The sequence below is a fragment of the Pseudorca crassidens genome, chromosome 11 (assembly GCF_039906515.1).
Source record: "Pseudorca crassidens isolate mPseCra1 chromosome 11, mPseCra1.hap1, whole genome shotgun sequence".
NCBI lineage: Eukaryota > Metazoa > Chordata > Mammalia > Artiodactyla > Delphinidae > Pseudorca > Pseudorca crassidens.
In genome coordinates this window covers 24,129,908-24,144,616 of record NC_090306.1, presented here as the reverse complement: position 1 = coordinate 24,144,616, position 14,709 = coordinate 24,129,908, and the positions used below count along the sequence as shown (strand labels likewise).

At 36.5% G+C, this 14,709-nt stretch overlaps 1 protein-coding gene across 6 annotated transcripts in view; it reads right to left on the bottom strand.

Moving 5' to 3' along the window:
- Positions 1–14,709, bottom strand: part of FAR2 (fatty acyl-CoA reductase 2) — a 140,410-nt gene that overhangs the window by 26,544 nt on the left and 99,157 nt on the right. For all 6 annotated transcript variants that reach the window (XM_067696044.1, XM_067696047.1, XM_067696043.1 and 3 more), the window contains one exon: positions 2,755–2,930. In XM_067696044.1, coding sequence (XP_067552145.1) covers positions 2,755–2,930 — 176 coding nt within the window. The remainder of the gene's footprint in view (positions 1–2,754; positions 2,931–14,709) is intronic.

Here is a 14,709-nt window from a genome sequence, read left to right as displayed (position 1 = left end):
AACTCAAAAAGAGAAAAAAATACATGATCATGTATATATATATATATATTTTGAAAAGTTTATAAATGACATTCAATATCCATTTCCAATTCAATTTTTATAAATTCACTAAAAGAGGAGGAAAATGATTTTAAAATGTATATTTTAATTTGCTAGCCTGTGTCACGCTTAATGGTGAAAAGTAAGGAGCACTGATTTTAAAGTTGGGCCAAGAAGAATGCCAACAATCACTACTGCTTAACACTGCTCTGAAGTTCCAGCCTTATAATTAGAGAGGAAAATAAAATTAATAAGTACAAACACTGCAAAGGCAATCCCTAAATGACTATCAGATTATGTCTGGGAAACAAACAAGCAGCTGAAAAAATTGGAATGAACAATAACATAATTCAGTAAGGTGTCCACTTATAAAAGTTATATAAAAAAATCACTAGTTTTCCTATATAGAAACAAAAATTAGAGACTATAATGGAAGAAAGGCACATATTCAAAAAAGAACATTTAAAACATATATCAAATTAATAAAAAATGAATTGGCTTTATATGAAGAAAATGATAAAACTTCATTAAGGGTCATAACAGAAAAACTGAATAAACAGACATATATTGTTCTTGGATAGGAAGAGTCAATGTTTTAAATATGTTGTTTTTCTAAATCAATCTGCATATTCAAGGTAATCTCAATAAAACTCCCAACTCTTGAAAAAACTTGGCAAATTTATTCTAAGTTTAATCAAGAGGTGAGAATAGTCAGGAAAATTCTATAAAAAGAGAAAAATGTGTGTATAGTTGCTTAATAAAATAAGAATCGTAGTCATTAAAATACTGTGGTACTGGAAGAGAAAGCCTAATTAATGGAATAAGAGTTCAGAAATAGAAATTTAATATACCATGAGAGTTTCCTTTCAAACAAAAAGTCAAAAGAAATCATTTAATAAATGCTGTTTAAAAAATAACCATCTTTTGGTAATAAAAAAATATTGTACATTCACACCTACATCGCTCTTCTTTTTATGGAATTTTCCTGACTATTATTCTTTATAGCTAAATAAATTTTAAATGGGTCAAAGATTTAAGTGTAAAAATAAAACAATAAAAATACTGGAAGAAATTATGAAAAACTGTGTAAATAATAAAATAGAGCTGAGGACAAATGATAAGCTGTTGAAATATTTTGAGCCTTATAAAAGACAAAGAGTTAATATGCTAAATCTTCCAAGAAGTCCTAAAACTGATAAGAAAACAATGTTTCAAGAGAAAAATAGGTGAAGAACATAAACAGGCATTTCACAAAAGAATAAAACGCCAATCGGCATGCAAACATCTTCAACCTTTCTGATTATCAAATAAACAGAAATCAAAATATGCAATGCTATTTGCATTATAATATTGACGATGATAAAAAGAATTAAAGAATTATAATATGGTACTGTTGTGGGTGTTAGAAATGAGCATTCATATGCACAAGAACAGTGTAAATTAATACCTCCTTTTTGGAAAGCAACTTAGCATTATATGTCAAAATATAAACTCTTCATAACCTGGACACATCTAGTATGTGTCTAACAATTCTACTTCTGGGAATTTACCCAAAGGGAAAAAAATGTATTCGACACAGATGTTCACTGCAGAGCTGTTTGTAATAGCGAAAAGCTAGAACATTCTAAAAAACATCCACCAATACAGAACTGGTTGAGTATATTATATACATGTACAATGGAATGTCATGTAGTCATTACAAGTTATAACAGAATATCAATTGACAATGAAAGATATCTAGAAATAAAATTGAACAGGTTGCAAAAAACATCATTCTCAATGTGATGCCATTTTTTTGGTAAAATTGAACATAAATATATTCTATTATGGATGCGTAAAGAAAAGCTGAGGGACTTCCCCGGTGGCGCAGTGGTTAAGCATCTGCCTGCCATGCAGGGGACAAGGGTTTGATCCCCGGTCCGGGAAGATCCCACATGCCATGGAGCAACTAAGCCCGTGAGCCACAACTACTGAGCCTGCGCTCTAAAGCCTGCAAGCCACAACTACTGAAGCCTGCGCACCTAGAGCCTGTGCTCCGCAACAAGAGAAGCCACCACAATGAGAAGCCCGCTCGTTGCAACAAAGAGTAGCCCCTGCTCGCTGCAACTAGAGAAAGCCTGTGTGCAGCAACAAAGACCCAACACAGCCAAAAATAAATAAATAAATTTTTTTTTTTTTAAAAAAGAAGCTGAAATGGATGGTCTTTACAATATTAAATGGTTAACTCTGGATAGTAAGATTTTGGAGAAGTTTTACTCCTTTGTTTTTTTTTTTTTTTCATTGAGAATATCTCTTTTTTAAAAAAAAAGAAATCATAGGGACTTCCCTGGTGGTCCAGTGGTAAAGAATCTGCCTTCCAATTCAGGGGACATAGGTTCGATCCCTGGTCTGGGAACTAAGATCCCACATGTTGCCGGGCAACTAAGCCCGTGTGCCACAGCTTCTGAGCCCATGCACTCTGGAGCCCGCATGCCACAACTAGAGAGAAAACCTGCATGCCACAACTAGAGAAGAGAAATCCCATACACCACAACTAGAGAGAAGCCCTCGCGCCGCAAAAAAGAGCCCGTGAGCTACAACTAAGACCTGACACAGCCAAGAATAAAATAAATAAATATTAAAAAAATAATAAAATGGAAATCATAGAGAAACTTACACCCACACGCGTGCACACACATGTATAATACAAGTCATGAGAGGGGAATGGGGATGTACCTCAGGTGGTCATCAAAGCGCACAGTAGCCGCACAGTGGAAGATGATGTCTGTGTAGGAAAGAAGCTCCTGCATGTCCTGCATGCTGATGGCAAAGTCATTCTGATTGAGATCTGCAGAAATAGCTCGGATCTTCTCATGCACATTTGGACAAACTTCTTTGACTTTTTCAAACAGCTAAAACATAAATATAAATCATCAAAGATCATCATCACCATCACACTGTTCTTGTTTTCACTGACTTGTTTCATTATAATTCTCAAAAACTGGTTTTAGTTGTAATAATATGACTCAACCATTTGCTGTACTGCATGCAGTTCAAGGTCAGCTTAGTATAATTCCTGCTCCTCTTAATTTGGTAGAATTTGAAAAAGTCAGTTCCAATAACCAGTAAGGAGTGTATTTTGAACTTTTCCTGCAGGGTGAAGGAGGGGTAGTAAGTCATCCTTATCCTGTGCCATCCTTTCTTCCCTTCCAAGGCAGCTTCAGGTTTATACATGATGATTGTTTCCATTTCTGCCTGGGAAATATTGTTTTCAGTGCAAAATTACCAGCCTTTACACAGCCTTGACAAATTACCAGCAAAATCACCAGCCTTTAAGGTCTCATGAGCACAGGTTCAAAACAACTTGGTTAATTGTACCAGATTAACAAGATGTCTTAGAAGCACAAAGATAATTAGAAAAAAAACAAATTGAGAAAACTTGTAATGGGTAAAACAAAAAAAATTTTATATAATCTCATTCTAATATAAATGGTAGTTATTGTCTAGTAAGAGGATTACATGAGCTCATGTACTTTTTATAAGATTTTAATTGATTTTTTAATGTTCTAATTTATTTATACAGGGAAAAGGAAAGAGCACTGGCAGTTTTAGCTTTTATTACAATTATTCAGATGAAACAGAGTCTCTACTTTCCCCTCCACACAGAAGTTCTCAGATTAAATTTGTATTTTCCATTTTCTCAGAAAATAACAATTTTAATGAAATGATCTTGGCTCCAGCCTACTTTGATAAAATAAAATTTTATTGTAGTATTGGTATGGTATGTTAACTGTGAGGACGAGAAAAGTAAGGTTAAATGTTTAGAAAGGTTAAGAGCAGAGAAAATTAGTCTATGTTTTTAATAATAATATAGTAATGGAGATGAACAATCCTTTTCTCCCTTTTAACCCCCAAAGAATGTTTTCATCTGTTGCTTGATCCTTAACAGAAGGCTTCTCCTCCCCATTAGAGAGCTACCCAACGCTTTTCTGTTGGGTAATAAGAAGTTGATCTCAGGTATTCAGAGAAATCATGTCTCATTTGTATCAGGCAAGACCATGTTCAGAGGAACATGGAAATTTAAATGAAGCCAACTAGGGAAGGGAATAAAATCCATGTACTGACCTGGCAAGATAACATACTTCTGTCTTGCAGCTATGATTTTCCTGCACTATAAGGTCGGCCTTTTTAGTAAGTGTGACTATAGTTCTGAAAATAATTCAGAAGTTAGGTCAATCCTCAATGCTTTTTTGACATCTGGGATTGAAAAGTATCTGAGGGACATTCTCAAAAAAGGTCATTCTGGTTCTTTCAGAAAGACATTTAATAGCTCTCCAGGCATAATGGATCATGAGCATGCTAGTATTTGCTTTCCCAGTCAAATGTTTTCCTTTGTAGTTTGTGTTAATTGTACAACAAACACAGGATGTTTTTGGATAAATTTATGTAACATTTGTACAATTACCCCCCTTTTTAATAACTGCATTTGTAGAAGGCTCTTTTTTGAGTCATGATAGATTTTATTCATAAGAACTCTATTTAAGGTTCTGTGGAGTCTGACTTTGGCCTGTGTTGACTTATGGCTGCTTGAGAGCAAGACGTGGAAAATGACCTGTGTCCATCCTTCTGGCAATGGGGCTGCTCACAGATGATGTAAGATGCCATACTTAGATTTTCTGTTGCCTTTGGTTTTTATGACTTTAAAAGGCAGAGGCTATTGTTATACTGTATTATACTTTCAGACCACCTGTGCAATGTTGAACAGCACCAAAATACATTTACAGCATTACTATTTTAGGAGATAATTACTATTTTGGGAAATAATGTCCCAATCTACATCCTATTTGTGGATTTATGTTTTCAAATGAGAGGGGATATCTGAGTGAACATAGTGTAATTTAAAAAAAAAGTTTAAGGGCTTCCCTGGTGGCACAGTGGTTGAGAGTCCGCCTGCCGATGCAGGGGACACGGGTTCGTGCCCCGGTCCGGGAGGATCCCACATGCCGCGGAGCGGCTGGGCCCGTGGGCCGTGGCCGCTGAGCCTGCGCGTCCGGAGCCTGTGCTCCGCAACGGGAGAGGCCACAACAGTGAGAGGCCCATGTACCGCAAAAAAAGAGAAGTTTAAGTTTTCTGATCTAGTTGGTATTGATTACAATCAGCTGAAATAAATCAATGAATTGGCTGCATCAACTCAAACCACAGTGCTAAATTAGGGTCTCATTTTACTATATTAGCCAGGCCTAATAATATGACTTGCTTTGTCTGGCATCTCAGCATACAGCTGTAGCTTCTAACAAAATAATTCTCCTTAAATGTTGGTACATCCTAAATAGAGTGGTAGAGATTACAGCCAACTGCCATGTAACAGGTCAGTGCCTTTCAAAGTGTTATCCCCCAAGTGAACTGCATTGAAATCACTAGTATGCAAGAAGACCCAACGCAGCCATAAACAAACAAACAAACAAACAAATAAATAAATAAAAGAGAAATCACTAGTATGCATCTTAAAAATGTATATTCCTGGATCCCATTCCATAATCACCAAGTAAGAAATCACTGGGGCATGCCCAGGAGTTTGCATTTCACATAGTTTCACAGTTGATTTTAACTGAACCCAAGATGAGAACTTTTCTAGTTGGACTGTTAAATAACTGATGAACAATTGTGTATGACTCATTTCCCTTTTTAACTGCCCAGGGCAATTACAAGACATCAGTGGTTTTCAAACTGTGTTGGCATAAGAAAAATCTAGGGACCAATTAAAGATGATGTCCTTACTACACCCTCAGAGATCTTGACTCAGTAGGTTTGATATGTAACCCAAGAGTTGTATTTCTTAACCATCTCCACAGATAGGTCTGATGGTCCAGGTACATACTTAGAGAAACAGTGACTCCAAAAATTCATGTCCATTTTAAAATTCTGGGCTTAAATTTCACCCTCTGGCTTGTAAACTCCTTGATTCTCTTATATCTCTTTATCCTTGACAGCACCCAGTTCATTGAAATGACTCAAATTTTGCTTGTTAAATTGAAATTAATTACTGTAAGAATAGTAATAGAACCATAAATGGGAGCTTGATTCCTGAAATTGGTTACCAGCTCTTTTGTATTGGTGGAATAAAAGACAGCAGGTAACTACTGCTAAAAGAAGACACAAAGTGTTCCCTTGGGTCCTCTGTATTAACTGCCAAGGTGGGGGGCGCATGGAAAGGCTCAGAGCAGACCCTTTTCTTTTGTAATAATGACAAGACTAAATGACAGATGAAATGATGCAAATGGATCCTCAATAGATACCAGCCCTTCTGAAAGTTTTTTTTTTTTTTTTTGGCTAAGACATTTATTAAAGGCAAGAAAAAATACTTGGAATAAAAATGAGTTAAGAAAAAATAAAATTTCAAAAATTTCAGTGAAGGCCCACCAATAAAGAACTTAATATAATTATTTTAGATTCTAAGAGTTTATCATCTTCCTTCTCATATATTATTTAATGGCATAGGACTGAGATGGTAAAGCGTTGAATAACTACTTGCTATTTTTGAACACTCAGGACTGCTGCTTTTCCATTTTAGGAAACCATGTTCTTGACAGGAGGAAGACACATTTCTGTGGTCACTGAAAGATAACAGCTGTGAGGTGATCTAAGCATTTCAAACTGATAACAAAGCAATACATTTTTCTTGGAAAGTTTAGGAGTGTTCCATTGATTTGACATTATACAGGCAAGTATTTCTCTCTCTTTCAATTTATTTTTTAAACATGAGAGACTATTATGGCAATAATTACTTATAGCTCAGAGGCAAGAGAGAAACTTTGAAAATCCTAAGTAAGAAAATTGACAGAAAGAGAACTGTTTGGATTCAATAAACTCCTTAGGTATGACTTCTGTGGCCAGAGACTAAGACTGCATTTTTATTAGAAGCAGGAATTGGGCAAGGAGTGGAGGGCATGACATTTATATAATGCTTTTGAAACAATGTACAGGCCCTGCACTTGGACTTCTACAGTCAATTTGTTATCCACATGACCTAACTTGGGAGGCATGTAGGAGTCACTACCTCCTGAAGGCTATTAAATGTAATCATTCCTTTCTAATCATGAGAGTCTTTGATCTTTATTCAGTTTACTGATTCCCTCTCTTCAAATATAATTATATTATTTAGTCACAATAACCAACAAAAATTTGCTTAGTATTTTTATTTTGTGAAAAAAAAAGTTAGGTCCCTTAAACTAAAGTGCAATCTCTATGGAATATCTGGCATCCCAATGAAAAAGAGAGCCTGTAACATTTATCATAGAAATATTAGAGTGCTGAGTAAAAGCAAATCAACGAATTTTGCAAGTTAGCTCTTGAACAAGAAAGACATTAAGAAAGGCTATATATAATCTAAGTTGAGAACAATTAAATACAAATAAATGCATGTAAATTAAGGCAAAAACCCATCATACCTAATGTAAAGATTCACAAAACGTTAGGATTTTGCTAGTTCACTACTAACTTCCATAAGATATGAAGAATTAACCTAGAAGTTTTTACTGCTTTAGTGAGGACCACTCTATAGGACCATAAGGCAGTCTGGTGTAGTACTAGTTTGTCAAATTTTTGCATACAGTAGGGTTGCTTGAGAAGTTGTTTAAAAAGACAAAAAACCCAGAAAACCCAGATGTACTGACCCTAGAGATTCTGACTGAGTTCTGAGTTGAAGCTTGGGCGCCTGGAGTTTGTACAAGCTCTATAATGAATCTGATACACACTGAAGGTGTGAACCATTGGTGTATTAGAAAGATCCCAGGCTCTTTGGAGTCAGGAAGGCCAGGGTTTGAAGCCTAGTTCTGCCATTTACTAACTGTGTGACTGGGGTGAGTTACTCACCTCATGGGGCCTCCGTGTCTTCACCTGCATATTTATCTAAAATGTCAATCAAAGGACTGTCTCATTCTGTGATCTCAGAGAACTAATAATTCAGCATGTATTCTGCTATTCTTTTTTTTTCTACTTTTCTTTTTTTCCCACAGTTTTACTAAGAAATAATTGGAATACATTACTGTATAAGCTTAAGAGGTACAGCATGATGGCTTGATTTACATATATTGTGAAATGATTACCACAATAGGTTCAGCTAACATCCATCTTCTCATATAGATACAATAAAAAGAAAAGAATGAAAAAAAGGAAAAAATGTTCTCCTTGTGATGAGAACCCTTAGGAATTACTCTATTAACAACTTTCCTGTATATCATACCTATTCTGCTATTCTTGAAAACAATTTTGCATTTAACAAAATTATAGTTCACTTTACATAAGAATCTATAATAAATGCTAGAGGTGACACAGTTCATCATCTTGTTAACGCTCTGTTCCCATGCCAAAGGCCTGCTTCACAGAGTTCTTTGAGAATAAGTACCTGGTTAGAGGAAGCGATTTCCTAGGGGTAGCAATGCAATTCAGTGGGGAAGACATGGGCATTGGAGATAAGAGAACTGCATTTACAGTCTGCTTTTTCACTACCTTGGTACTTCCTTGGATAGGTGACAACTTTCTTGGAGTAATTTCTCATCTGTGAGGTAGCAATAAGGCATACCACAGAGTTTTGTGAGGATTAAATAGGGTAATAAAAGTCAGATGCCTAGCATAGTGGCTACCACTTAGTATGTTTCTAATAATAGGAAAACTTCCTTTCTGCTTCCACAGAAATACTCCATTTTCAAAAGCTGCTAATCAGACAGCTATGTGTGTATTTGTGCGTCATCCCAAGGTTTCTGATTATACCATGTGATCCTGATACCTCTGAAAACCGAATATATTCCGGAGTGTCGACTTAACAAAAAAATACACAGTGAGAGCTGCGAGTTAAGTTTTATTTCGGGCAAAATGAGGACTCCAGCCCAGTAGACAGCACCACAGATAGTTCTGACAAACTGCTGCAAAGAGGTAGCGGGGAAGTTCAGTATATATGTGATTTCGGTGAAGGGGGAGTACATGCAATCAAGCACATATATTTTTTTTTTAACATCTTTATTGGAGTATAATTGCTTTACAATGGTGTGTTAGTTTCTGCTTTAAAACAAAGTGAATCAGTTATACATATACATATGTTCCCGTATCTCTTTCCTCTTGCGTCTCCCTCCCTCCCACCCTCCCTATCCCACCTCTCTAGGTGGTCACAAAGCACTAAGCTGATCTCCCTGTGCTATGCGGCTCCTTCCCACTAGCTGTTTTACGTTTGGTAGTGTATATATGTCCATGCCACTCTCTCACTCTGTTCCAGCTTACCCTTCCCCCTCCCTGTATCCTCAAGTCCACCTCTAGTAGGTCTGCGTCTTTATTCCTGTCTTGCCCCTAGCTTCCTCATGACCATTTTTTATTTGTTTTTTAGATTCCATATATATGTGTCAGCATACGGTATTTATCTTTCTCTCTCTGACTTACTTCACTCTGTATGACAGACTCCAGGTCCATCCACCTCACCACAAAAAAATCAATTTCGTTTCTTTTTATGGCTGAGTAATATTGCATTGTATATATGTGCCACACCTTCTTTATCCATTCATCTGTCGATAGACACAATAGCTTCCATGTCCTGGCTATTGTAAATAGAGCTGAAATGAACACTGTGGTACATGACTCTTTTTGAATTATGGTTTTGTCAGGGTATATGCCCAGCAGTGGGATTGCTGGGTTGCATGGTAGTTCCATTTGTACATTTTCAAGGAACCTCCATAAGGTTTTCCCCAGTGGCTGCATCAATTTACATTGTCACCAACAGTGCAAGAGGGATCCCCTTTCTCCATACCCTCTCCAGCATTTACTGTTTGTAGATTTTTTGATGATGGCCATTCTGACCAGTGTGAGATGATATCTCATTGTAGTTTTGATTTGCAATTCTCTAATGATCAATGATGTTGAGCATCCTTTCATGTGTTTGTTGGCAATTGGTTTATCTTCTTTGGAGAACTGTCCACCAGGTCTTCTGCCCATTTTTGGATTGAGCCTTTGTTCTCCTGATATTGAGCTGCATGAGCTGCTGGTAAATTTTGGAGATTAATCCCTTGTCAGTTGTTTCATTTGCAAATATTTTCTCCCATTCTGAGAGCTGTCTTTTCATATTGTTTATGGTTTCCTTTGCTGTGCAAAAGCTTTTAGGTTTCATTAGGTCCCATTTGTTTATTTTTCTTTTTATTTCCATTTCTCTAGGAGGTGGGTGAAAAAAGATCTTGCTGTGATTTATGCCATGGAGTGTTTTGCCTATGTTTTTCTCTAAGAGTTTAATAGTGTCTGGCCTTACATTTAGGTCTTTAATCCATTTTGAGTTTATTTTTGTGTATGGTGTTAGGGAGTGTTCTAATTTCATACTTTTACATGTAGCTGTCCAGTTTTCCCTGCACCATGTACTGAAGAGGCTGTCTTTTCTCTACTGTATATTCTTGCCTCCTTTATCAAAGATAAGGTGACCATATGTGCGTGGGTTTATCTCTGGGCTTTCTATCCTGTTCCATTGATCTATATTTCTGTTTTTGTGCCAGTACCATACTGTCTTGATTCCTGTAGCTTTGTAGTATAGTCTGAAGTCAGGGAGCCTGATTGTTCCAGCTCCATTTTTCTTTCTCAAGATTGCTTTGGCTATTCAGGGTCTTTTATGTTTCCATACAAATTGTGAGATTTTTTGTTCTAGTTTTGTGAAAAATGCCAGTGTTAGTTTGATAGGGATTGCATTGACTCTGTAGATCGCTTTGTGTAGTAGAGTTATTTTCACAATGTTGATTCTTCCAATCCAAGAACATGGTATATCTCTCCATCTATCTGTATCATCTTTAATTTCTTTCATCAGTTTCTTATAGTTTTCTGCATACAGGTCTTTTATCTCCTTAGGTAGGTTTATTCCTAGATATATTATTCTTTCTGTTGCAATGGTAAATGAGAGTGTTTTCTTAATTTCACTTTCAGATGTTTCATCATTAGTGTATAGGAATGTCAGAGATTTCTGTGCATTAATTTTGTATCTTGCTACTTTACCAAATTCATTGATTAGCTCTAGTAGTTTTCTGGTAGCATCTTTAGGATTCTCTATGTATAGTATCATGTCATCTGCAAACAGTGACAGCTTTACTTCTTTTCCGATTTGGATTCCTTTTATTTCTTTTTCTTCTTTGAATGCTGTGGCTAAAACTTCCAAAACTATGTTGAATAATAGTGGTGAGAGTGGACAACCTTGTCTTGTTCCTGATCTTAGTGGAAATGGTTTCAGTTTTTCACCGCTGAGGACAATGTTGGCTGTGGGTTTGTCATATATGGCCTTTATTATGTGGAGGTGAGTTCCCTCTATGCCTACTTTCTGCAGGGTTTTTATCATAAATGGGTGTTGAATTTTGTCAAAAGCTTTCTCTGCATCTATTGAGATGATCATATGGTTTTTCTCCTTCAATTTTTTAATATGGTGTATCACATTGATTGATTTGCTTATATTGAAGAATCCTTGCATTCCTGAAATAAGCTCCACTTGATCATGGTGTATGATCCTTTTAATGGGCTGTTGGATTCTGTTTACCAGTATTTTGTTGAGAATTTTTGCATCTATGTTCATCAGTGATATTGGCCTGTTGTTTCCTTTCTTTGTGACATCTTTGTCTGGTTTTGGTATCAGGGTGATTGTGGCCTCATAGAATGAGTTTGGGAGTGTTCCTCCCTCTGCTATATTTTGGAAGAATTTGAGAAGAATAGGTGTTAGCTCTTCTCTAAATGTTTGGTAGAATTCGCCTGTGAAGCCATCTGGTCCTGGGCTTTTGTTTGTTGGAAGATTTTAAATCACAGTTTCAATTTCAGTGCTTGTGATTGGTCTATTCATATTTTCTATTTCTTCCTCGTTCAGTCTCGGAAGGTTGTGCATTTCTAAAAATTTGTCCATTTCTTTCAGGCTGTACACTTTATTGGCATAGAGTTACTTGTAGTAATCTCTCATGATCCTTTTTATTTCTGCAGTGTCAGTTGTTACTTCTCCTTTTTCATTTCTAATTCTATTGACTTGAGTCTTCTCTTCTTTTTCTTGATGACTCTGGCTAATGGTTTATCAATTTTGTTTATCTTCTCAAAGAACCAGCCTTTAGTTTTATTAATCTTTGCTATCATTTCCTTCATTTCTGATGTGATATTTATTATTTCTTTCCTTCTGCTAACTTCGGGGTTTTTTTGTTCTTCTTTCTCTAGTGGCTTTAGGTGTAAGGTTAAGTTGTTTATTTGAGATGTTTCTTGTTTCTTAAGGCAGGATTGTATTGCTATAAACTTCCCTTTTAGAAGTGCTTTTGCTGCATCCCACTGGTTTTGGGTTGTCGTGTTTTCATTGTTATTTGCTTCTAGGTATTTTTTGATTTCCTCTTTTATTTCTTCAGTGATCTCTTTGTTATTAAGTAGTGTATTGTTTATCCTCCATGAGTTTGTATTTTTAACAGATTTTTTACTGTAATTGATACCTAGCCTTACAGCATTGTGGTCGGAAAAGACACTTGATATGATTTCAATTTTCTTAAATTTACCAATGCTTGATTTCTGACCCAAGATATGATCTATCCTGGAGAATGTTCCATGAGCACTTGAAAAGACTGTGTATTCTGATGTTTTTGGATGGAATGTCCTATACATTATCAATTAAGTCCATCTTGTTTAATGTATCATTTAAAGCTTGTGTGTCCTTATTTATTTTCATTTTGGATGATCTGTCCATTGGTGAAAGTGGGGTGTTAAAGTCCCCTACTATGAATGTGTTACTGTCGATTTCCCATTTTATGGCTGTCAGTATTTGCCTTATGTTTTGAGGTGCTCCTATGTTGGGTGCATAAATATTTACAATTGTTATATCTTCTTCTCGGATCGATCCCTTGATCATTATGTAATGTCCTTCTTTGTCTCTTGTAACAGTCTGTTTTAAAGTCTATTTTGTCTGATATGAGAATTGCTACTCCAGCTTTCTTTTGTTTTCCATTTGTAAGGAATATCTTTTTCCATCCCCTCACTTTCATTCCGTATGTGTCCCTAGGTCTGAAGTGGGTCTCTTGTAGATAGCATATATACAGGTCTTGTTTTTGTATCCATTCAGCCAGTCTATGTCTTTTGGTTGGAGCATTTAATCCATTTACATTTAAGGTAATTATCAATATGTATGTTCCTATTACCATTTTCTTAATCGTTTTGGGTTTGTTATTGTAGGCCTTTTCCTTCCCTTGTGTTCCTGCTTATTGAAGTTCCTTTAGCATTTGTTGTAAAGCTGGTTTCATGGTGCTGAATTCTCTTAGGTTTTGCTTGTTTGTAAAGGTTTAAATTTCTCCATCAAATCTGAATGAGATCCTTGCTGGGTAGAGTAATCTTGGTTGTAGGTTTTTCCCATTCATCACTTTAAATATGTCCTGCCACTCCCTTCGAGCTTGGAGAGATTCTGCTGAAAGATCAGCTGTTAACCTTATAGGGATTCCCTTGTGTGCTATTTGTTGTTTTTCCCTTGCTGCTTTTAAATTTTTTTCTTTGTATTTAGTTTTTGATAGTTTGATTAATATGTGTCTTGGCATGTTTCTCCTTGGATTTATCCTGTATGGGACTCTCTGTGCTTCCTGGACTTGATTAACTATTTCCTTTCCCATATTAGGGAAGTTTTAAACTAATCTCTTCAAATATTTTCTCAGTCCCTTTGTTTTTTTTCTTCTTCTTCTGGAACCCCTATAATTCGAATGTTGGTGCATTTAATCTTGTCCCAGAGGTCTCTGAGACTGTCCTCAATTCTTTCCATTCTTTTTTCTTTATTCTGCTGTGCAGTAGCTATTTCCACTATTTTATCTTCCAGATTACTTATCCGTTCTTCTGCCTCACTTATTCTGCTATTGATCCCTTCTAGAGGATTTGTAATTTCATTTATTGTGTTGTTTATCACTGTTTCTTTGGTCTTTAGTTCTTCTAGGTCCTTGTTAAATGTTTCTTGTATTTTCTCCATTCTATTTCCAAGATTTTGGATCATCTTTACTGTCATTATTCTGAATTCTTTTTCAGGTAGACTGCCTATTTCGTCTTCAGTTGTTTGGTCTGGTGGGTTTTTACCTTGCTCCTTCACCTGCTGTGTGTTTCTCTGTCTTCTCATTTTGCTTAACTTACTGTTTGGGGTCTCCTTTTCGCAGGGTGCAGGTTCATAGTTCCCATTGTTTTTTGGTGTCTGCCCCCAGTGGCTATGGTTGGTTCAGTGGGTTTTGTAGGCTTCCTGATGGAGGGGACTAGTGCCTGTGTTTTGGTGGATGAGGCTGGATCTTGTCTTTCTGGTGGGCAGGTCCACGTGTGGTGGTGTGTTTTGGGGTATCTGTGGCCTTATTATGATTTTAGGCAGCCTCTCTGCTAATGGGTGGGAATGTGCTCCTGTCTTGCTAGTTGTTTGGCATAGGGTGTCCAGCACTGGAGCTTGCTGGTCATTGAGTGGAGCTGGGTCTTGGCATTGAGATGGAGATCACTGGGAGATTTTCGCCATTTGATATTATGTGGAGCTGGACCACATAATATTGGTCTTGTGGACATGATACTGGTCATGTGGACCAATGTCCTGAACTTGGCTCTCCCACTTCAGAGTCACAGCCCTGATGCCTGACTGGAGCACCAACAGCCTGTCATCCACACGGCACACAATAAAAGGGAGAAAAAGAAAGAAAGAAAGAAGAAGATAAAATA